At 43.3% G+C, this 25246-nt stretch overlaps 1 protein-coding gene across 5 annotated transcripts in view; it reads left to right on the forward strand.

Annotated features, from left to right (window-relative positions):
- SIM2 (SIM bHLH transcription factor 2) overlaps positions 1-25246 on the forward strand; it is a 158019-nt gene that overhangs the window by 119812 nt on the left and 12961 nt on the right. For all 5 annotated transcript variants that reach the window (XM_056559613.1, XM_056559615.1, XM_056559614.1 and 2 more), the window contains 4 exons: positions 18044-18129; positions 19429-19628; positions 21502-21608; positions 22523-22670. In XM_056559613.1, coding sequence (XP_056415588.1) covers positions 18044-18129; positions 19429-19628; positions 21502-21608; positions 22523-22670 — 541 coding nt within the window. The remainder of the gene's footprint in view (positions 1-18043; positions 18130-19428; positions 19629-21501; positions 21609-22522; positions 22671-25246) is intronic.

The following is a 25246-nucleotide window of genomic DNA, read 5'->3' on the forward strand; positions in this document are numbered from 1 at the left end:
TAGTTCTTTCCAGTCTGACCACAGTGCTCTCTGCTGACACCTTTGTCCATGTCAGGAACTGTCCAGAGTAGGAGAGGTTCGCTATGGGGATTTGCTAATGCTTAGGGTACGTTCCCACCTACCGCTTATGCAGTGTATTTCACACTGCGCAAAATCTTCTGCGCAGCAGGAAATATGCTGCGTATTCTCCGATGATCATATACACAGGGATAGCCAGCAGCAGTCCTGGGCTTCCAGTGAAGATTGAAGGCGGAACCTTATTTCCATTTTACTATATACAGTATATTATAAATGAATCCTGAAATCTTGCAGTTTCCATTCTGTCGCTAGGCCTAATATTAAAGGGGTTCTCTGGTGGAAAACATTTTTTTTTTAAATCAACTGGTGCCATAAAGTTAAACAGATTTGTAAATGATTCTATTAAATTACTTCTATTAAAAAATCTTTATGCTTCCAGTACTTTTTAGCAGCTGTATGCTACAGAGGAAATTCTTTTCTTTTTTAATTTCTTTTCTGTCTTGTCCACAGTGCTCTCTGCTGACACCTCTGTCCGTGTCAGGAACTGTCCAGAGCAGCATAGATTTGCAATGGGGAGTTTCTCCTGCTATGGACAGTTCCTGATACGGGCATCAGGTGTCAGCAGAGAGCACTGTGGACAAGACAAAAAAAGAAATCCAAAAAGAAAAGAATTTCCTCTGTAGCATACAGCTGCTAAAAAGTACTGGAAGGGTAAAGATTTTTTAATAGCAGTCATTTACAAATCTGTTTAACTTTCTGGCACCAGTTGATTTAAAAAAAAAAAAAAAATTCCACTGGAGCACCCCTTTAAGGTGAGGCTTCCTGTTCTGTACAGATCACTTTCCAGCATTGTCCTCCTTATCATCACAGACAGGAGCAGAGCAGGCCCAGAAAATGTTCCCATTCTAGTGAATAAGGTGTGCTCCAGTCTATTGCTTATATCAAAGGGGCTTGCCATGAAGCATATACATTCTGTTAAAAACAGCCCAGGCAAGATGGTTGCCCCCATAACATAAATAAAAAAATACTAAAAGGTTAAATTAAAAAATAACAATCAGAAAATGCAAACAGATTAGAAAAAAGAACATATTTCAGTTTCTGGCTCTGATTAGTAGTCTAGGCAAAACATTCACTTTAAATGGGTACTCCAATGGGTACTCCGCTGCTCAGCGTTTGGAACAAACTGTTCCGACCGCTGAAGCCGGGAGCTCGTTGAAGTCATAGCCCCGCCCCCTCATGACATCACAGCCCGCCCCCATCAATGCAAGTCTATGGGAGGGGGCGTGACAGCAGTCACGCCCCCTCCCATAGACTTGCATTGAGGGGGCGGGGTGTGACATCATAAGTGGGCGGGGTTATAACGTCAAGAGCTCCCGGCATCGGCTCCAGCGTTCGGAACAGTTTGTTCCAAACGCTGAGCAGCAGAGTACCCCTTTAAGTTCTGCTCACTATTTAGTACTCATGGACTGCCTCGCTTCACAGACACCATAACAAGACCATACCACAAGACAACTAAAAAGGTCACTTTTGGACTGTCCACCATTTTGAAAATGTTACATTTTTCTGCCCTATTAATACTTCTCTTTCAATAAAAAAATTTCAGAGCAATTGGAAAGGACAAGAGTTTGTTTAAAGGGGTATTCTACAATGGGGGGGGGGGGGGGGGGGAATAAAAAAGAAACATCAAGTAAATGTTGGGTACAGCTCACTTGCCCTATATATAGCCGAGGTTACTTGTTGACACCCCAGGAGTTAATACTGAGTATACTGAGTTCTCACGGTTATATATTTAAAATGTATTGTTCATAAAAATCATAATATAATACAGTGCATAGTGAAAGTATTCGGCCCACTTGAACTTTTCGACCTTTTGCCACATTTCAGGCTTCAAACATAAAGATATAAAACTGTAATTTTATTGTGAAGAATCAACAACAAGTGGGACACAATCATGAAGTGGAAGGAAATTTATTGGATATTTGAAACTTTTTTAACAAATAAAAAACTGAATAATTGGGCGTGCAAAATTATTCAGCCCCTTTAAGTTAATACTTTATAGCGCCACCTTTTGCTGCGATTACAGCTGTAAGTCGCTTGGGGTAGGTCTCTATCAGTTTTGCACATTGAGAGACTGAAATTTTTGCCCATTTCTCCTTGCTCCTCCAGCTGGAGCTCAGTGAGGTTGGATGCAGAGCGTTTGTGAACAGCTGGAGCTCAGTGAGGTTGGATGGAGAGCGTTTGTGAACAGCTGGAGCTCAGTGAGGTTGGATGGAGAGCGTTTGTGAACAGCTGGAGCTCAGTGAGGTTGGATGGAGAGCGTTTGTGAACAGCTGGAGCTCAGTGAGGTTGGATGGAGAGCGTTTGTGAACAGCTGGAGCTCAGTGAGGTTGGATGGAGAGCGTTTGTGAACAGCTGGAGCTCAGTGAGGTTGGATGCAGAGCGTTTGTGAACAGCTGGAGCTCAGTGAGGTTGGATGGAGAGTGTTTGTGAACAGCTGGAGCTCAGTGAGGTTGGATGGAGCGTTTGTGAACAGCTGGAGCTCAGTGAGGTTGGATGGAGAGTGTTTGTGAACAGCTGGAGCTCAGTGAGGTTGGATGGAGAGTGTTTGTGAACAGCTGGAGCTCAGTGAGGTTGGATGGAGAGCGTTTGTGAACAGCTGGAGCTCAGTGAGGTTGGATGGAGCGTTTGTGAACAGCTGGAGCTCAGTGAGGTTGGATGGAGAGCGTTTGTGAACAGCTGGAGCTCAGTGAGGTTGGATGGAGAGCGTTTGTGAACAGCTGGAGCTCAGTGAGGTTGGATGGAGAGCGTTTGTGAACAGCTGGAGCTCAGTGAGGTTGGATGGAGAGCGTTTGTGAACAGCTGGAGCTCAGTGAGGTTGGGTGGAGAGCGTTTGTGAACAGCTGGAGCTCAGTGAGGTTGGATGCAGAGCGTTTGTGAACAGCTGGAGCTCAGTGAGATTGGATGCAGAGCGTTTGTGAACAGCTGGAGCTCAGTGAGGTTGGATGGAGAGCGTTTGTGAACAGCGGTTTTCAGTTCTTTCCACCGATTCACAATTGGATTCAGGTCTGGACTTGGACTTGGCCATTCTAATACCTGGATATGTTTACTTTTGAACCATTCCATTGTAGATTTTGCTTTATGTTTTGGATCATTGTCTTGTTGGAAGACAAATCTCCGTCTCAGTCTCAGGTCTTTTGCAGACTCCATCAGTTTTTCTTCCAGAATGGTCCTGTATTTGGCTCCATCCATCTTCCCATCAATTTTAACCATCTTCCCTGCCCCTGCTGAAGAAAAGCCCAAACCATGATGCTGCCACCACCATGTTTGACAGTGTGGGGGGGGGGGGGGGGGGGGGTGTTCAGGGTGATGAGCTGTGTTGCTTTTACACCAAACATAACATTTTGCATTGTTGCCAAAAAGTTTGATTTTGGTTTCATCTGACCAGAGCACCTTCTTCCACATGTTTGGTGTCTCCCAGGTGGCTTGTGGCAAACTTTAAACAACACTTTTTATGGATATCTTTAAGAAATGGCTTCCTTCTTGCCTCTCTTCCATAAAGGTCAGATTTGTGCAATATACGACTGATTGTTGTCCTGTGGACAGAGTCTCCCACCTCAGCTGTAGATCTCTGCTGTTCATCCAGAGGGATCATGGGCCTCTTGGCTGCATCTCTGATCAGTCTTCTCCTTGTATGAGCTGAAAGTTTAGAGGGACGGCCAGGTCTTCGTAGATTTGCAGTGGTCTGATACTCCTTCCATTTCAATATTATCGCTTGCACAGGCTCCTTGGGATGTTTAAAGCTTGGGAAATCTTTTTGTATCCAAATCCGGCTTTAAACTTCTCCACAACAGTATCTCGGACCTGCCTGGTGTGTTCCTTGTTCTTCATGATGCTCTCTGCACTTTAAATGGACCTCTGAGACTATCACAGTGCCGGTGCATTTATACGGAGACTTGATTACACACAGGTGAATTATATTTATCATCATTAGTCATTTAGGTCAACATTAGATCATTCAGAGATCCTCACTGAACTTCTGGAGAGAGTTTGCTGCACTGAAAGTAAAGGGGCTGAATAATTTTGCACGCCCAATTTTTCAGTTTTTTATTTGTTAACAAAATTTGAAATATCCAATAAATTCCGTTCCACTTTATGATTGTGTCCCACCTGTTGTTGATTCTTCACAAAAAATTACAGTTTAATATCTTTATGTTTGAAGCCTGAAATGTGGCAAAAGGTCGAAAAGTTCAAGGGGGCCAAATACTTTCACTATGCACTGTATGTATAGCGCTTGGCGTGTGCGGAGTCATAGGGCCCTTGCAGTTCCCAAACAGATAAGATGAGCAGTGGAGAGGTGCAACGGGGGACCAGGGGTAAGTAAGTGTGTGTTTTTTTTTTTGTTTTTTTTTATATTAGCCCCAACCCCCCTCCCCTGCCCCAAGCTTCTTATTAGGTGCTGCAATTAAAGGGGTATTTCAGGCTCCAAAAAATGTTGCCTATCGACAGGATAGAGAATAAGTGTCTGAATGTGTGTGTGTGGGGGGATGGCTGGGCTCTGGTCCGACCTTTGGGACCATCCCCGATCTCTGGATTGGCACCTTGAGTCTTCCTGCTGAATGCTCTGGCCCCCACCTTCACCCGGGGTATGAATAGAAAGAGAGCAGGGCACCCAGGGTATGGATAGAGATAGAGCAGGGCACCCAGGGTATGAATAGAGAGAGAGCAGGGCACCCGGGGTATTGATAGAGATAGAGGAGGGCACCCAGGGTATGGATAGAGATAGAGCAGGGCACCCAGGGTATGGATAGAGATAGAGCAGGGCACCCGGGGTATGGATAGAGATAGAGCAGGGCACCCGGGGTATGGATAGAGATAGAGCAGGGCACCCGGGGTATGGATAGAGATAGAGCAGGGCACCCGGGGTATGGATAGAGATAGAGCAGGGCACCCGGGGTATGGATAGAGATAGAGCAGGGCACCCGGGGTATGGATAGAGATAGAGCAGGGCACCCGGGGTATGGATAGAGAGAGAGCAGGGCACCCGGGGTATGGATAGAGAGAGAGCGGTGCTGTGCCCAGAAAAACACGCATCTTTCAACCGTCCGGCCCGCGCTTGTATGTATCCTATTACCGTACCTCTTTCTCTGCGTCTCAGATCTCGCTCCTGAGGACTGCAGTAAAGCGGCGCGCATGTGCAATATCTGAGAGGCAGCGCAGGTGCGCATGTGCAAAATCTGACAGGCGGCGCTGGTGTAAATTTGCGAGATCAGAGAGGCGGAGAAGGAGGTACGGTAATAGGATACAAGGGCGGGCCAGACGGGTGAAAGAGGCATGTACCGCTCTGATAGTCTAGGAGACAGGGAGGGCTTTGTATACAGCAACCAGCCAATCACTGGTAAGGTACCGTACATCGCGGTAGAGGGGTAGTCTTATATCGCAAGTATATCCCAAACTCTGTATTTTAACTGTAAAAGTTAGGGGTCGTCTTATATGCCGGAAAATACGGTATATTCATGCTGATCGTTCTTAGAAAATGGAAATATCCCTTTAACTAATATTAAAAATATTGTTCAATTATAGATTAGATAAAAACGTTGCTGATTCTGCATACGAGTTAGTTTAACAGATGAATTTCTTTATTTAGGATCTGTAGTTATTATTGTCCTCACTGATGCTGAGGATTACACAATGACCTATCCGTTTCCCCTCACACAGCTTACTTTATGGCCACATCGTCCTATAACTACGACATTTCCAATCCATCACCCTTACATATTGCATGTGGCAGGATTGAACATTATGAATAGTGTAAACCAAAGGGGACATAAAACACGGGGCCAGACGTTGCGAGGCTTTCTGTGTATCAAAGGCCGCAACAAGCTCCAAAGGCTCCGGCTCCCCAGATGAAATATTAAAACCAGCTGCCTGGGTTTGCGGACAACGTGATAGAAATTATTTCTGATCTCTCCATCCTCTACCAGTTCAGGCATCCAATCCGCCCGTATAGCACTCCTCATTCTCCAGCAGACAGACGTTTCTTCCCCATAATTTACTCCCACCACATTAAAGGGACAAGAAGTCCTCGGTGGTTGCAGTTCATGTAATGCTGTCTGAACATTCGGGAGATATTGGGGGTTCCTCTCCTGTTCAGCTATAGAGACTAAAAATTCAAGTTCTATCAGTATGAAAGCAACTCTTCTATTAGGCCCTATTCACACAGCGGAATTTCCCAGCAGAATCCGACAGAAAAATTCAGCTCGGAAATTGCTTTGCAGCAGACTCCCATTGCTTTCAATAGGATTCTTGTAGGAATTTCCACATTGCTGTCTATGGAGACTGCGCATTTCCGAGCGGTCCTAGCACCTGCTTGTTCTGCCGATGCCTGCTATGGATGCAGGCCAGGTGCAAGGATTTTTGCCACCCTAGCTAAAAGCTAATTTTGCCGCCCCTTGACCCCGCCAATTGGCTCCACCCTTTGACATGCCCCACCTTACTACTGGGGTGACACACTGTAACAAACCCCCTCCTCATGTAATTACCTTACTACTGGGGTGACACACTGTAACAAACCCCCTCCTCATGTAATTACCTTACTACTGGGGTGACACACTGTAACAAACCTCCTCCTCATGTAATTACCTTACTACTGAGGTGACACACTGTGACAAACCTCCTCCTCATGTAATCTCCTTACTACTGGGGTGACACACTGTAACAAACCTCCTCCTCATGTAATCACCTTATTACTGGGGTGACACACTGTAACAAACATCCTCCTCATGTAATCTCCTTACTACTGGGGTGACACACTGTAACAAACCTCCTCCTCATGTAATCTCCTTACTACTGGGGTGACACATTGTAACAAACCTCCTCCTCATGTAATCACCTTACTACTGGGGTGACACACTGTAACAAACCTCCTCCTCATGTAATCACCTTACTACTGGGGTGACACACTGTAACAAACATCCTCCTCATGTAATCTCCTTACTACTGGGGTGACACACTGTAACAAACCTCCTCCTCATGTAATCTCCTTAATACTGGGGTGATACACTGTAACAAACCTCCTCCTCATGTAATCTCCTTACTACTGGGGTGACACACTGTAACAAACCCCCCCTCATGTAATCTCCTTACTACTGGGGTGACACACTGTAACAAACCTCCTCCTTATGTAATCTCCTTACTACTGGGGTGACACACTGTGACAAACCTCATCCTCATGTAATCACCTTACTACTGGGGTGACACACTGTAACAAACCTCCTCCCCATGTAATCTCCTTACTACTGGGGTGACACACTGTAACAAACCTCCTCCCCATGTAATCTCCTTACTACTGGGGTGACACACTGTAACAAACCCCCTCCTCGTGTAATCTCCTTACTACTGGGGTGACACACTGTAACAAACCCCCTCCTCGTGTAATCTCCTTACTACTGGGGTGACACACTGTAACAAACCCCCTCCTCGTGTAATCTCCTTACTACTGGGGTGACACACTGTAACAAACCCCCTCCTCGTGTAATCTCCTTACTACTGGAGTGACACACTGTAACAAACCTCCTCCTCATGTAATCTCCTTACTACTGGAGTGACACACTGTAACAAACCTCCTCCTCATGTAATATCCTTACTACTGGGGTGACACACTGTAACAAACCCCCTCCTCGTGTAATCTCCTTACTACTGGAGTGACACACTGTACTAAACCTACTCTTCATATAATCTCCTTACTAATGGGGTGGCTGGGTTTTTCTGGATGGGCGGGTGCTTCAGATGCTGCGGGTAGAGCGGCGCCCCCATCAAGAGTGCGCTCTAGACGCCTGCCTATTTTGCCTATAGGCAGAGCCGGTCCTGCATGGATGGAATGTGTGGCTGGAAATTCTGCCGTGTGAATGGGCCCTTACATGTATGAATAGGGGTGGTGAGTATAAACAGCACACTAGAGCTGCCCATAATACTTTTTTTTTGTTTTGTTTTTTGGTCCTATAACACAGGTAAATTTTTACTGTTTGCATTATTAGGCAGTGGGCACAAAAAATTACAATTTTTTTTTATTTTGCCACTTATTTTCCAATGAGACTATGCTCACACGGCAGAATTTCCACACAGAAAAATTCTGCTTGGAAATTGCATTGCAGCAGAGTCCCATTGGTGGAAACATCTGCCGCAGAAGTTCCGATTCCAGCCTTTCATTTCTACGCAGTCCGCTTTACGATTAAAATGATGCGCTATCTTCATTCTGTAGGTCACTACGACACTTATATAGGTTTTGTTTTATTTTACTTAAGAAAATTAGTATGTTTAAAATTGTCCTCTTCTGACCCTTATAATGATTTTCCTTATACGAGGCTTATTTTTTTGCAGTGATCTGTAGTTTTTATCATTACCATTTTTGTTTTCATGGGACTTTTTGATTGATTATTATTCATTTTTGTCCGGTATATGAAGTGACTAAAAATCAGCAATTCTGGACTCGTCACCGAACGATTTCAATAATCTTATATATTTAATAATTTGGACATTTCTGCATGCGGCGATATCACATGTATTTATGTTTATTTTTGCTTACATTTTTTAATTTGAAAACTGGGAAAAGGGGGCGATTCAAACTTTATTAGGGAAGGGGCTTATTCACATTTATAAAAAAAAAATTTAAACATTTTTTTACTACTTTTTTTGTCCCCATAGGAGACTATTACATGGAATTGCAAACACTGAACATTTCTATGCCATAGCACAGCATTGATCAGTCTTATCAGCGCTCAGCTTTTCTAGCCTTCATAGAGATCAGATCGTATGCCCCAATAACAGGTAGGGACCCTCGGGATCAGGGCCCCGCAAATGCGCCTTGGAGGTTCCGATCAGCCCCCCCACCAAAGGACCGGCCTCTTCATTTTAACCACTTTAGGTGCTGCAATCAACTTTAATTGCGGCAGTGGTATATACCACTGTTTAGAGGGGGTTTACGATTTTTAATAAACAGGGGAAAAGACTAAACTTTGTAAAATCATGGTAGGAGATTTATCAAAACCTGAGCAGAGGAAAAGTTGACCAGTTGCCCATAGCAACCAATCAGATCGCTTCTTTCATTTTTAAAAGGGCCTCTCAAAAATGAAAGAAGCGATCTGATTGGTTGCTATGGGCAACTGGTCATCTTTTCCTCTACACAGCTTTTGATAAATCTCCCCCATTGTGTCCATCCATAAAGCGACCAGCTCCTCACAGCGCCTTGTTTATTCGTGTGTCCCGATGGGCTAATAATTAAGCGAGGACATCATGCTCCAAATGACATCATTGCTATGGCTAAAAATTTACTGCAGGGTCACATGATTGAGAGGCACAATGTCTTTGCAGGGCCAAAGTACAAAAAGTGAGAACAATTTGACTTGATGGTTCGAGCTCAGTAACAAACCTATTAAAGAAGCATTCCTTCGGATAGGGGGTAAGTCATAGAGCACGGCGATCGGACCCCCGCCATCTCCTGTACGGGGCTGCATCATGCGGGATCGGAATGCCCCCTTGCAGCATACTGGCAGGGGACGTTCCGTTCCCGCATGACGCAGCGGCCGACACACCCCCTCCATGTATCTCATAGAGATCCCTCCACGCTCCCTCCATGTATCCCCAAACAGGAGATCGCGAGGGGGGGGAGGGGCCAAACGGTCGGACCCCTGCGATCCATAACTTAAGTTAAAAGTTATATAAATTATATTGTACTACAGTTCTCCTTTAAGCACTGTGATTTTCTGTGTGATAGACTTGTGATCACATGACCCAGTTATAGTAATAAAACACATAGATGCAGCTGCACTGGAATTGAACAGAGGGCACTGCATGACCAATGACGGTGAGTGTGCACAATATGGGGGGGGGGGGACCCTGGAGTGCTTCTCTAAGACCCATGATGGCTGCCACACTGTTTGCTATCCAATTTATTTGACACTAGGAATCAGTAGGAATAGATAAAATAGATAAAATGGATAAAATGCAACTTTATCAGCCTATACAGGAGGGAACAATTTATTTGAATTTGAGGTGGAATTCCTCTTTAAAGGGGTACTCCGGTGGAAAACAATTTTGTTTTAATCAACTGGTGCCAGAAAGTTAAACAGATTTGTAAATTTCTTCTATAAAAAAAAAAAAAAAAAAAAAACGTAATCCTTCCAGTACTTCTCAGCTGCTGTATGCTCCACAGGAAGTTCTTTTCTTTTTTTTTTTTCTTTTTTTCTTTCTTTTCTGTCTGACCACAGTGCTCTCTGCTGACACCTCTGTCCATGTCAGCCAATCCGCATAGCAAACCTCTCTTGTTCCAGACAGTTCCTGACATGGACAGAGGTGTCGGCAGAGAGCACTGCTGTCAGGCTGAAAAGAACTCCACAACTTCCTGGGGAGCCTATAGCAGCGGATAAGTACTGGAAGGGTTAAGATTTTTTTTAATAGAAGTCAATTACAAATCTGTTTAACTTTCTGGCACCGGTTGATTAAAAAAAAAGAAAAAAAAAAAGAATTGTTTTCTACCGGAGTACCCCCTTTAAACAGAATTAAACGGAGTAAAAAAAAAAAATAATAATAATAAAAAAATAAAAAATAAAATAAAATAAAAACCTGTACAATTGTGGCTTGTGTAGCATATTCCCGTAACAAGTAGTACATGAGCGGTGATGTAACCATTACCCAGACCGGTGACGCTTATCATACATTTAGTCACCGCAGAATAGTTGTTAAAAGGATTGCTAAGAATTTCCATAAGTGGCCTAATACATTTATTACAGTTCATGTTTCCCGCATTCTGTTCCCCCATATGCCCCCCGGCCATGTTCCTTCTGGATGATGAATATTTATACAGACAACGGCGACTCCTGGAAACAATATGATATCGGCTATACAGCATTGAGGTTTATGCAGAAATCTCCGCTTGATCCCTTAAGATTGGCGCACAAGATAGAACACAAGGGCTACAAGGACGAAATCCTGTTACTTCATAAAGTGCTGATCTGTTATAATGTAACAGGCTTCATAGTCTAGACCGGTCTTTCCCAACCAGGGTGCCTCCAGCTGTTGCAAAACTACAACTCCCAGCATGCCCGGACAGCCGAAGGCTGTCCGGGCATGCTGGGAGTTGTAGTTTTGCAACAGCTGGAGTCACCCTGGTTGGGAAAGACTGATCTATCAAAACCTGTCCAGAGGAAAAGTTGTCCAGTTGCCCATAGCAACCAATGTAACAGGCTTCATAGTCTAGACCGGTCTTTCCCAACCAGGGTGCCTCCAGCTGTTGCAAAACTACAACTCCCAGCATGCCCGGACAGCCGAAGGCTGTCCCGGCATGCTGGGAGTTGTAGTTTTGCAACAGCTGGAGTCACCCTGGTTGGGAAAGACTGATCTATCAAAACCTGTCCAGAGGAAAAGTTGTCCAGTTGCCCATAGCAACCAATCAGATCGCTACTTTCACTTTTCACAGGACTTTTCAAAAATGAAAGAAGCGATCTGATTGGTTGCTATGGGCAACCCGGCAACTTTTCCCCTGGACAGGTTTTGATAAATCTTCCTCATAATATAGGCCGGTGGCTTTAATTTTGATTGGACCCTGGGCAAGAAAATTTTTTTTTTACCCTTCCAGTACTTTTAAAGGGAACCAATCATCAGATTTTGAAGTATCCGAGCAAGATACAGCTCACTCCTGCTGTGCGCACACCTGTGTCTCGGACCCGCCGGCACCGCCCCGGCTTCCACAATAGATCCAACACAAACGAATGTCCAGCACTAGGTATGCGGATAAAATCTTTTCGTTTATTGGAATTACGCAGGACAAACATGTACAAGTAGTCTTTCTGACGCGTTTCGCGCTTAGATGCGCTTAGTCATAGAATAAAGACTTCATACTAAAGACACATTGAAATAGTATTTGTGAACAATCACGTGACTGATAGAAATCAGATACGTTGGGAAATGTGGTCCGGATTTTCTCCGATATTCTCTCCGGAATTTATCCACATTACTGTCCATTACTTTATTGTATATATACTCTTAATGATAAACACCGAGGAGATATAGTGGAGATACATGCATTGGGATGGTTGCCTTCATATTGTTATTGATATATTTTTGTTATTATTAAAATATTAAGTAGGTTGATAGATTATATTTACACTATAAATTTAGTAAACAGTGATTAAATCCAATCTCCGATTCAATCCATCTGGATGTATCGTCTTCAAACAAAACATCCAGAAAGTTTCCCTGTTTAATAAGTGTTTTTTAAGATCTCCCCCTCTTGGGTGTTTTTTAACCCTCTCTATACCTTTATTCCCTCCGTGAGATACCTAGTGCTGGACATTCGTTTGTGTTGAATCATCAGATTTTACCCTATATAATGCTTGGTAAAGCGTTATATAGGGTAAAATCTTTATTTTCACCATTCCCGGGGGACGCTCCTGCCCCCAGGGATGGTGAAGATAGGACGTTATAAACTAGTCACCGCCGCCGCCGTAAGTAGTCACCTGGGCGGGGAGCTCTTCTCATCTACTCCCGTTCTTCGGCCGGGAGCGATGCCCCCCTCCGCTTGATTGATGGGCCGCGTCATCACTCTGCTCCGTCTGTTCAGTGAGCGGAACAATGACGCGGCCCATCAATCAAGCGGAGGGGGCGTCGCTGCCGGCAGAAGAACGGGAGTAGATGAGAAGAGCTCCCCGCCCAGGTGACTACTTACGGCGGCGGGCGGTGACTAGTTTATAACTTCACATCTTCACCATCCCTGGGGGCAGGAGCGTCCCCCGGGGATGGTGAGGACAACAATTTTACGCTATATAACGCTTTACCAAGCATTATATAGGGTAAAATCTGATGATTAGTTCCCTGATGATGCTACAGAGGAAATACTTTTCTTTTTGAATTTCCGGTGGAAAATATTATTATAATTTATTTTTATTTTTTTAAATCAACTGGTGCCAGAAAGTCAAACAGATTTGTAAATTACTTCTATTAAAAAATCTTTACCCTTCCAGTACTTTTAAGCAGTTGTAGGCTACAGCGGAAATTCTTTTCTTTTTTAATTTCTTTTTTGTCTTGTCCACAGTGCTCTCTGATGCCCGTATCAGGAACTGTCCAGAGCGGGAGATAATCCCCATAGCAAACCTATGCTGCTCTGGACAGTTCCTGATATGGGCATCAGGTGTCAGCAGAGAGCACTGTGGACAAGATAAAAAAGAAATTCAAAAAGAAAAGTTTCCTCTGTAGAATACAACTGCTTAAAAGTACTGGAAGGGTAAAGATTTTTTAATAGAATCATTTACAAATCTATTTAACTTTCTTGCACCAGTTCATTAAAAAAAAAAAATATATAATAATAATAATGTTTTCCACCGGAGTACCCCTTTAAGGACACAGAAAATTACATTTTTGCTTTTTTTATTTTTTTCCTCCTCACATTTTAAGAGGCATAACTTTTTTTTCCACCTACAGACCCATATGAGGGCTTGTTTTTTGCGGGACCAATTGTAGTTTCTAATGACACCTGTCCGGGCATGCTGGGAGTTGTAGTTTTGAACAGTCGGAGGCACCCTAGTTAGGAAACACAGGGGAGATTTATCAAAACCTGTGGAGAGGCAAAGTTGCCCAGTTGCCCATAGCAACCAATCAGATCACTGTTTTCATTTTTCATAGGCCTTGTTAAGAATGAAAGAAGCGATCTGATTGGTTGCTATGGGCAACTGGACAACTTTGCCTCTCCACAGGTTTTGATAAATCTCCCCCTTTAAGAGTCTGTTTCACACTTGCGCCTATGGCCTACAGACAGTAAAATATTTCTCCTAAATGTGTCTCCATAGTCACCCAAAAAAAAAAAAATCTGTCAGGTATGAAAAGGGAGGGGGATGGAGGTGCAGATCCTCACTTGTGTTTCAGTGAAACAGAAAATTTTAAAGAGTACTTGTCACCAAACAAAACTTTTTTTATATTGTTCCTTATGTAATTATAAGACACTTTGCTTTTTACTTGCTGTTAAAATTCTCAACCTTTATATGTTTTTAATGTAACTGAAAAAACTTCCACTAGGTGGCTCTGTTCTGTTCCCTGCGCAAGTCAAACAGTCAGTCTGGTCTCCTCCCAGCCTGGCAGGAGACCAAACTCAGGAAATGCGTGCGGGGCAGGGCGAGGTACAGCTCTCACAGGCTTTAGTGATGTCGTGCCTGCTGGGGAACACCCACTTTCTCCTGCAGGGAGCTCACACAATGTGAGCAAGGGGAAAGGTATGATACAGAGGGTTTTTTTTAAGCTTGGAAAAAAAAGTAGTAGTTATGGAATATTTAGAAAATATGGTTTGATGACAGGTACTCTTTAACTTCAGAAAATTCTATTCTAAAGACTATTAGGTGTATCAATTATTATGGGTTGGTGTTGGGGTGCTATTCTGCCCTGTGCTATAAAATTAACATGTTGCATGTCCCACATGATGAACAACTTGGAAAAAAAAAAAAAAAAAAAATATATATATATATATATATATATATATATATATTCACACACACATTAGTATATCAATTACAGGTAATCACAATGAATCCTAATAGTACCAATTTAAAGTACAACTTGTCCTGAAAAAAAGAAAACCCAAAATGTTATAATAAATACCTGTTATGTTATAATAAATACCTGTTATTTAAAGCGTAGCGGTCATATTCCAGTACCTAATCCTGAACATATGTGTCTAGCACTTATATTTATCGCACAAATACCTTCTTTCTGTTTCTCACTAGGTTTGTCATTCTGGGCTTTAAAAGGGGATGTGTCCTCTCTCTGCATGACTCATCTTCCTCCCTGAGTCTGCCGTGCTGGGTCTTTTCATCCAATCACTGCAGGCTGTTCTGTAACCCCCTCCTCCCTGCTGCAGTCTGATAGGACAGGAGTGAGCACAGAGGAGTGCTAGTCTCACCCTCACTTACTGGAGTTTGTCCATGCTTGTGCTTCAGCTGGGACAAAGATGATGCTGCAGACGGACAGGATTATGTTCTGGATGATATAGGGACACCTAGTGGTCGTTTTTATTAGCAATAATTTCTACAAAAAGGGATACATTTTTTAATGAAGTGTTTTTCCAAGATGTACAACATATAGAATTCTGCAGAATCTCTCCTGATTGTTCATCTGGCCCAGTCTGTGTTAGGGCACTGCCGTGTAGATGAAGTTCTTGCTATTATGTAAAGGAAATAACCCGCACAAAGGGCCAGCAGCATCTTCATGATCTCACGAAAACATACAAAAAAAAAATGTTCAAGACAGAAGCTCTTGCATTTCATAGCTTTGCCGAGTAGAAACCCAGAGAAGGCATTATTACTTGTGACCTTCAGTGTGAGGTTCTCTGAATCCCCCAGATATTGCCTCCTAATGAGAGAGAAGCCGGTAAAGCTTTAGAGAAATTATGTACAAAATGACTATTATTACTACATTAACCTCCATAACTGAGGGATATTGAATGTGACATGGGAAGCGGATACCTCCTTATTTACTGAGAGGCCGTAATTACCTAAATTATTCCTAATCCCAAAACCTAAAACCCTCTGAAGCCTTTCATAGCTGCTACACCTAACTACAAATTGGGAGCTACACATGTAAGAATACAGTGAAAGACGCTCAGCTTATCATTAAAAAAAAAAATGGTATTAATAAAATCTGAATATTGTCCATGTTTTCTTGACATGATGATGTGTGTTTGTTAGGCAGGGCATTTACCGCCTGTTGGGGAGTGTCATACATTGCAGAAGAATTTCTGGTCATTCAGAATTAATCACGAATAACATTTGTCCTTTCGTACAACCCTAGTCCATTAGCTCTAATAGACCTTTGGCCATCATAGTAGGGGGGGGGGGGGGGTCTTTACCCGTAATCCCACTCTATGAGCCAGAGAGCCAAAGAGATGCCAAAAAGCAGCAGTTTTCATTCTTCTGTACTCAAGCCACATACTAGGTGGACAACCATTCATAGAAATGACCATATTCACCTTGTAACCCATCTGGCAGAATCGTCCCATGGCAGAATTGTCTGTTTCATGGGCCTTTCTATTTGGACTAACCTCTGGTAATAGATGAGTTTCTCATAGCTCTGCTTCATCAAAAGCCTCCCATCTGGTTACTCTTCACAGTCCTATATCAACTATTTGGATTCCATTTTTCATTAGATAAGAAATAGGTCCCAAATACAAGTAATCGGCTCTAGAGTCAACTTCTATTGGGTTGTCTTCTGAAGACCCTTTGAAGTTCATTATTGGAACTCGGCCCAACAGAGTATGCTCTGCAGATCGGCTTTACCAAAACTAAAGTTCTATTGTTCCGTACAGCCTCTATTTAGCCGGCCACTTATATGGAATTATGTTGGATCCAGTTAAATTGCGAAATGTCTCGCCTGTCCTAGCTTCACGGATGTCATTGTTATGATACTAATCCAGGGCCTAATGACCTTGACTACAATAACTGTTCACTTGTAGACCATAAGCTACACGGCTCTATTCCAGTTCATCATGATAACGGCAACCAGGCAGATTTTTCTGTGTATGCCCCTGTTCACACATTTCTGAGCTGATGGCCCAGATTTATCAATCAGCCTGAATCCCTAATTGTCTGGTTTTTCCCATATAACCAATGACAGCTCAGCTTTCACTTTACAAGAGCTTGTTAAGATATGAAAGCTGAGCTGTGATTGGTTGCTATAGAAAAAAAAACAGACAATCAGGATTTCAGGCTAATTGATAAATCTCCCCAGATATCTTCATCCAATTCCAACATCCCACATTCCAATGTATGTGAATGAGGTGTATGTAACCCTGTTCACATGCACTAGAAAAGCTGATTTTTTTTTTGTTTGTGCCACTTATCCTTGTGGATATCACTTGGAAAAGCCAAGGGAAAAGCTGCATGCGCAATAGTCCCATTGAGTAGGGCCAATGCATGGGAAGATCCGTGACATATCCAGTTGTATGGGGGAGGCTCTGGTGGGGTACCATTGGTCACCCCTAGGTCACCTGGTCACTGATACCTCCTGGGTAGCAATCACATGACAAATCACATGGTAACCAGGGGACACTGCAGGAGGCTGCCTGACCGGGCAGCAAGGGTACTGGGTAACACCTCCCATACTGGGTTACCACATGAACATAACCTTCCGTATAGTTTGACAAGAAAACAAAAAGAATACTGTCCCCCAGTCGTGCTGCAATCCAGTGGTCTCTATGGTTTTACTGCCTCCGGCTACCAGTTTCTTCTAGAATAAGTTTTTTATTTATCAATCTGTGCCTTTCTTTATGTTTCCTACACCATTCCAGTTCCTCGGTCTAGGCTTTCTCTCTCATCTTAGCCAGTTGTTCCCATTTCCAAGACTTCTCCTGCACTGCACCTGTTCTCTGGCATGGCTTGTCTAGGACCACCACTCCCTCACACTTAGGCTGGGTTCACTGTGGAATCTCTGGGCAGAATTTCTGCCGGAGATCAAGATGGCGGCCCTAGGACCGCGCGGACTGTATTGCCGTCCTCATAGATTTCAATGCATTTTCTGAGCAGTTCTCACAAAAGAACCACCCAGAAATGCATTGCCATCTTTGGGGACGGCAATGCAATCCATGCGGTCCTAGTGCCGCCGGCTCGATCTCCGGCAGAAATTCTGCCCAGAGATTCTGTAGTGTGAACTTAGCCTTAGGGTCTATTCACACGCTTGCGGAATTCCGCCTCAAATTAAAGCCCATAGACTTCTATGGGATTCTGCACTCCCATTCACACTTCTGAATTTCTGCTCAAATTAAAGCCCATAGATTTCTATGGGATTCCGCACTCCCATTCACACTTCTGAATTTCCGCAAGCGGAAATTCAGAAGTGTGAATGGGAGTGCGGAATCCCATAGAAGTCTATGGGCTTTAATTCGAGGCGGAAATTCTGCTGAGTGAATAGCCCCTTACTGCTACCATCCGCAGTCTTGTGTGTACCTTCTTTTAATGTTACACCTCAGTTACCCGCAGTTCTATTTTTGTTGCAGAATATGAAATTGAACGGTCGTTTTTCCTACGAATGAAATGTGTTTTGGCAAAAAGAAATGCAGGACTCACGTGCAGCGGATACAAGGTAAGAGTCCTGACTGTGTAGATGTGTGCGCAAACATACACCGTAGCCGCAATTTGTGTTAAAATTGACCTTGACTGTGCTTCTGGATCGTTGTGTGCAGTAGACGTACCTACATCCTGTCGGCCATATTACCTTTCATGGGCCTAATATCTCTTTCGCCCACTCATTTCTTAGGCTAGATTTGCACGGCTGTTGTGCTCCAGTCAAGGACGCGAGTTCAGCGGAGTAAAAAATACTACATGCCCGGTCTTTTTTCTCCGCTCAACCTCCCGAAAACGGACCCAACGGACCCGATTCAAGTCAGTCGGATCCATTGGAACCTGGCAGTGTCAGTTGTTATTCGACCCATGTAGGGTCTCTTTGGCTCCTTTTTTGTGCCGAACGGACCTTAAATAGGTCTGAACACAACTGACACTACTGGGTCCCATCGGATCCCATTAATTTGAATGGGGTCCATCAGGTGTCCGGTCTGGTCTGAGTGGAGCGCAACTGTCGTGTGAACTTAGCCTTACCTAGTCTAATCTCATCTCCCCGGTAGTCCATCACAGTAAGCAAACTGAACCTAGTTTTGAGCATGCAACATCAGCCCCTGACATTGACCAAAACTTTATTTGTGCATCAGGGACATGTAGGAAGTAGCTAACTTCTCCTCCTACTTGTATTTAGTAGAAATCAATACATCTGTCTGTCTGGATTATTGTGTACAGGAGCTGTACTCTACCTCTTCTCTTCTCTTGCTTTCAGTTTCTAGGACAGGAAGTATCTGATAGCTACTTCCTGTCAGCCATATTGCCCATGAAAGGTAATATGGCAGACAGGAAGTAGCTATCATAGACTTTCTATCCTTGAAACTCACACATTCCTTGCTTTCCTAGTCTATTTCAGCTCTTTCTGGAAGTCAATCTAGTCCCGAGTCTAAAACATAATCTGGTGTCTTTGACCAAAACTTTACTTGTGCATCAGGAACCTGTAGGAAGTAGCTAACTTCCTTCCTATTCAGTAGAAAGCAATGTGTCTGTCTATGGCAGTGTTTCCCAACCAGTGTGCCTCCAGCTGTTGCAAAACTACAACTCCCAGCATGCCCGGACAGCCAAAGGCTGTCCGGGCATGCTGGGAATTGTAGTTTTGCAACAGCTGGAGGCACACTGGTTGGGAAACACTGGTCTTGGGTGTAGGTACAAACTATCTCTAACTTTTGCCTGTGTAATGTTAGGATAACAGGGGGTAGGGCGGATATTAAGCACTGCCTGGTTGGTCTTGTTTAGTCTATATATGATATGTTTTATCTTTATATGACAGGTGATTCACTGCAGTGGTTATCTGAAAATAAGGCAGTATATGCTGGACATTTCTTTATATGACTCCTGCTATCAAATTGTAGGACTAGTGGCTGTGGGTCAGTCCTTACCCCCGAGCGCCATCACAGAGATCAAACTCCACAGTAACATGTTCATGTTCAGAGCCAGTCTGGACCTCAAACTCATTTTCTTGGACTCAAGGTAAGCAGCTATGGGGAACTATTACTTCCATGTATACCAAAAATGTACCTCCTTGCTGTCATATTTCCAGTCAGTTACCATAAGTCTACGGCCATCGCCGGGGTCCTTATACACAGCAACGAATGGTCCTTGTTAGGTGGGACACAGAGACCATATGGGGTCTAAGAGCCGTACACAATCAATGTGTCGATGAGACATGCAATGTAATGTTCTGGGGAACAATGCTTCTGCAATATGGATGTGATGAGTATGGGCCCATAGCAATTATGGGCACCAACAATAGCATACATAGAAGAAAGGGGCGCTATAGAAAATATTAATATAGGCCTCCCCAGGGAAGAAAGGCCTGGTGATTATTTATGACCCATTGGCCAATGCTCCCTGTACAGTTCATTACCAATAGAAAAAAAGAATGGGGCCAACCATGATGGGGCCTCCTCTCTCCAAGGGCTCCATAGTAACTGTATGGTCTGCCACAATGGTACATATGCCCTTGGAAACCATCTAGCTTTGGTCTTGTGTTGAACAGTGCCTGTGCACCATCTTCTGTTGCTGCTCACCATGTGTCATTTTTAAAGGGGTTATCCAGCTCTTAAAAACCTATACCACGGAGGGTTGTGATCCCCAAAACGGGGTCCGACTGTCTGCACTAAATTCTCCGAACCCACCTTTGGAAGTGTACTCATCTCGGTAGTGACAGCCTGCCCAGCCAATCACCAACCACAGCAGTGTCTTATCTGAGTCAGTGATTGGCTGAGTGGACTGTCACTGCAAGGACTAGAACATTCCAAAAGGTGGGAACTGGAGCGTACACCGGGGAGAGTCCCCAGAGAGTTGATCCCCCCAACCCATCACCCCCCGCAATCAGACGCTTATCCTCATCTAAGTTTATATCTTTGGATTACTCCTTTTACTTTATTTTTGGTAGAACCTGTACAGTACCTTCTATAGCTACTGTCATATGGTATAAAGTCATAGGGTGTACAAATAACCATACCGTAGAGTGTCTAATTCTAAGTACCAAAAAGTATGGTGCCCTATTACCTTTGCCATGTGTCAGCCAAACAACACTTCCATATAGTTGCACAAATATGAATGTTGTCCCCACAATGTACTGCAAAAATTATGTACAGAATAGTACATGAGTAGCAGTGCCATATAATTTAAATTAGACCATACATTGCTCAGATAATACACCTATACAGTGACCAGGTCTTTACAGTAATATATTGCCCGTGCTATCTAAAAAGTTTGGCTACATCAGTAATATTGAGTTTCACAGTGGTCACTAGCCATGGGTGGCAGGCGTTCTCTGGCGCCCTCTTTACCAGGGGTGGCTAGTTGTGGTGCCAAACCACAATAGTTGCACTTGTCCCTATGTCATGGACTTGTTCAACAGGGATCTGTATTATGACTATGCTTATGAATTCATAGTTTGCGGAAATCTCCCTCCATGGCTTTACAATGGAAGCCAGGCAATGGAAGTCCCAACCCCAGTCAGTTCCCAGGATGAGGATACATGGAACCCTTTTCTTTGCCAGATTTCTAAGTGTTATGAAAGATGCTAAAACATCCAGGATTTTCGCTCATTTGTTTCCCACTATCCTAGTAACTAAAAAAATAAATCCCTTCCAATAGATGTAATCAATTCTTGGCACCAAACTTCTCGCACCAGAATCAAAGTTTCAAAAGTTTGGAAGAATAAAGGGAAATTTTTGTTGTTTTCTCGTGAAATAAGAAATAAGTATTTACTCCTTTCTTCCAAAGTGTCCAGATGCCGCATAGTTTGGTTGAATGTATTGATAGGTTGTAGGATAATAGAAAGATTTTTATTTTAAAAAAAAAATCCTCAATCCCCTTCTTTCTTGTGCAGAGTAGCTGAATTAACTGGTTATGAACCTCAAGACCTAATAGAGAAAACTCTTTACCACCATGTCCACGGCTGTGATGTGTTCCACTTGAGATATGCCCACCATCTCTGTAAGTATCATATATTTTTTTTATTGATATATTATCCGTTATAATAGGGGTGCACAACTTGCGGACCAGGGGCCATTTTGTGGCCCCCAACCATTTGAACACTAATTGGCTAAGTTCAGGCCATTAAAATCAATTGAGCCCATGCTTGTCTGTGCACTTATACATTGGCATCCCAGTTTGCCAATGTACACCTGCCACAGATGTGAACTCGGACTTCCTAAAGGGGAATCTCTGAATTATTCAACCCCACCAGGTAATGTCCCCTAAGAACTTTTCTGACTTCATAGTACCCTATATGTCCATACATTACTTCAGTATTCCCCAACCTGTGGCTATCTAGCTTACGGGAAAACTATTTTCCCATCATGGGATATGTACCATTCCAAGAGGTCGAGAGACATAGTTTGAAAAACACTGTAATACACAAACAGTCTATTGATTTCAGTTGGGGCCTTGTAATTCATCATTTCCCCTGCGGGAATGCTGTGGGGAAATCAAACACTTGCTGCCAGCTTCCTATTACAGATTACAACTGATTGCTAGTTACCCCCGAGACAGGATATCTTGTGATCTGCTAATTTTAGAGGGACCTTTTGAACCAAAAGGGATTGTTTAATATGGAAACACCCTGAAAAAAAAATAGATGACCCAGCAAGCTATTTTTCTGAAATGGCACCATTATTTTCTATGGACTGTGCTCATGGACAAAAGTGGTGCTATTTTAGGAAAGAAAAATCAGATTCTAAAATGATTGTTTTGACAAGAATATAAAAATATCTATAAATTTAAAATGAAAAAAAGTAAATTTGGTTACTGATTTTGGACTTTCTCACAGGTCTTCTATGTAATTATATCCAAATTAATTTAAAAAACAATCAGATATTGAAATGATTGAACTTTCACTTTTGTTCCAGTGCTGGTAAAAGGCCAGGTCACCACCAAGTATTACCGGATGCTTTCTAAACATGGAGGATGGGTTTGGGTGCAGAGTTATGCTACAATCGTCCACAACAGCCGCTCTTCTAGGCCTCACTGCATTGTTAGTGTAAACTATGTCCTCACGTAAGTATCCAGGATTTCCATCTTTTGTGGGACACAAAAAATGTGTGTGGTGGCCCAGTACAGGAGTTGCACCCCTGTACCCCTGTCAGGCAGCCTCCCCAGGGCCCCCCCTGCACCTGTTCCTTTGTATATCTGCTTCTATGCTTGTGATATTGAGTATTGTATATAAAATGTTTTATGCCTTTAAGACTTGTTGTCATGTGATTGTAACGCAGTGAGGTACTAGTGACCATGTGACCTAAGGGGGACCTATGGGACCCCACCAGAGTCTCCCCCAGATAAGCCCTGTGTGGAGCCTCCTCACTCTCTTGCTCTTTAAGTCTTTGCTGAGTTGCAGTAAGGTCAAGTCCTAGGTGTGTGTCTGGAGTACTAAAGAGGCCTAAAGTCTACCACGCAGCCACGGATCCTAAAGTCTAGTACTCCACAGGTCAAGTCAAAGTCTGGTAAGCTACAGAAGGGGTGAAGTCAGTCATAGTCTGCCATAGTCAAGTCAGTCCAAGTCAATCTGTCTTCAGTCAGCATGGCTCTGAAACAAATTGTCCCAGTCCACCATAAGTCCCAGCAAGCCCTAAGGTCTCTGAAGTCACTAGTCACTTCCTTGGGCCCAGCCAAGCTGTATAGACTGTTACACCTGTCTGACTCAGTAAAGCTGTCGTTATTCCGTAACTTGGCGTAAGAGTCATTATTTGCCGTGGTGCCTAGCCCAGGATCCAGCGGTATTCCTTCGGGTGGTATATAGAATAAACCACGCTCTGGCGCCACGAACAGAGGGGGTTAGTGCCATCTGCCCCTAGAGTAATTCTATCTGCCCTCATCCCACCCTCGCCACATATGTACCCCTATATCACCATATCAAATGCTTAGGCAAGATGAATGTCAAAGGAGTATTCGAATCCAATCCTGTGGATAAGCCATAAAAGCCTGATAAATGCAGGTCCCACCTCAGACCACATCTATCTCAAGATTCAAGGCCCCCAATTTTGCAAACGGCTACTATCAGGTCCAGATGGCCCCCATTCACTTGCATGGGGCCCGTCGGTGATCCCGTAATTTTTCCATTTTAGGGTTTTTAGCATCATGACTTATTTGACAAGACAGCTTTGCTAAATCAATTGTTGAAGATGGATTTTAAAGAGGTATTCTGAAGTTATGTAAAAAAAAAATGCTGCAGAAGCATATAACATTGCTTACTTGCCTGCTCAATTCTCCAATTACCAGAATGCATTGCTTTCCCCAGCTCTTTATCACAGCCAACCTCCCCCCCCCCCCCCCCGCCTATTCTTCTCCCACAGCACTCCTGCCAGTTCCATGCCCATAGAGGCTGCAGAACCTTGTAGTACAGAGCAGAACAGTCTGCAGGATCTGCTTTATGCATTTCCTGGCTGCTTCTCTGCCTGCATCATTGCTCAGCATAAGGCAGCATTCTGTAACCACAGCTCATTCTTCCCTAAATGTCCCAATAAAGCAATATATGTATATGTGTATATGACAGCTGTAGGGGCTGGTCAAAGATGGTAAAATCACTCAGAGGGTGGGGCTAGAGTTCAAAGACATCCAGCCACACCTCCTGAGACAGCAAATGATAATGCATCATCTCAGGAGAGAGGGAGGAGCAGCGAGCTGCTGTGACAATACCACAATGAGAGCTTCACAACTTAATGGCAGGAGAGGAGTTGGAGGAGTCAAGGAGTTGCTGAGACAACACCACACTGACAATGAGAGAACTACACAACTTCCTGTCAGCATGCTAAAGCTAGTCCAATTTTTGATAACATCGTATTAGTGAGTCTTGTAGTGATATTTATTTATTTATTTAAATACATTTTTCTTATACTGGAATACACATTTAATGAATTCTAATTGATCCTATTGACCTATAACTCTTCCGTAAGCTTCACATGTTGCTTGTTTCTTTTCCTCCTCCTTGCTGTAAATTTCTGAGCAATATTTTGGCACTATATGGCATTGTTATTATTTTTATTATAATAAAAACACATTGCGATAATAAAAGAACTATCAAAGTGGAAAAAGAATCCCAGAAAGTTCAGTTCTGAAAGCGTTTAAAAAATGTGTATTCAGCGGAGACGGGTAAAGCCATATGGTATAAACAGTGCAATCAATCTGTAATTGCCAAATCAGACACTTGCCGTGTAATCTACATGTGCAAACAGATGATGCAATAGGAATTCTCTGCGCTTAGACCAAGTATTAATTCAAAACATCCTACAACCAAACCCTGGTGAAAGAGTGAACCCTGAACATGAGGAACATTCCTATCAAATAATATATAAGGCAACTTGCCAACTTACAGCGGGCTCTCGGTCCCATGGTAGGGTCCCTATTTTAGAAAAGCAGATCAGTTTATCACGAACAAATTTATCTCAGAATTTCCTAAAAAGAAAGGTTTGTCTAAATCCAAATTTTTGGGGGGATTGCTTCAGGTGAATCAATGACATGAGCGGGGACTCCTGTCAAAGACAGGTGTCCTGCTCCAGTGGTGAAGCACACATAGTATGCTCAGAATGTGAGGTAAGCAGCAATGCTAAATGCTTCCTGGCTTACACACACTACATTTG

This window comes from Hyla sarda, chromosome 2 (assembly GCF_029499605.1).
Source record: "Hyla sarda isolate aHylSar1 chromosome 2, aHylSar1.hap1, whole genome shotgun sequence".
NCBI lineage: Eukaryota > Metazoa > Chordata > Amphibia > Anura > Hylidae > Hyla > Hyla sarda.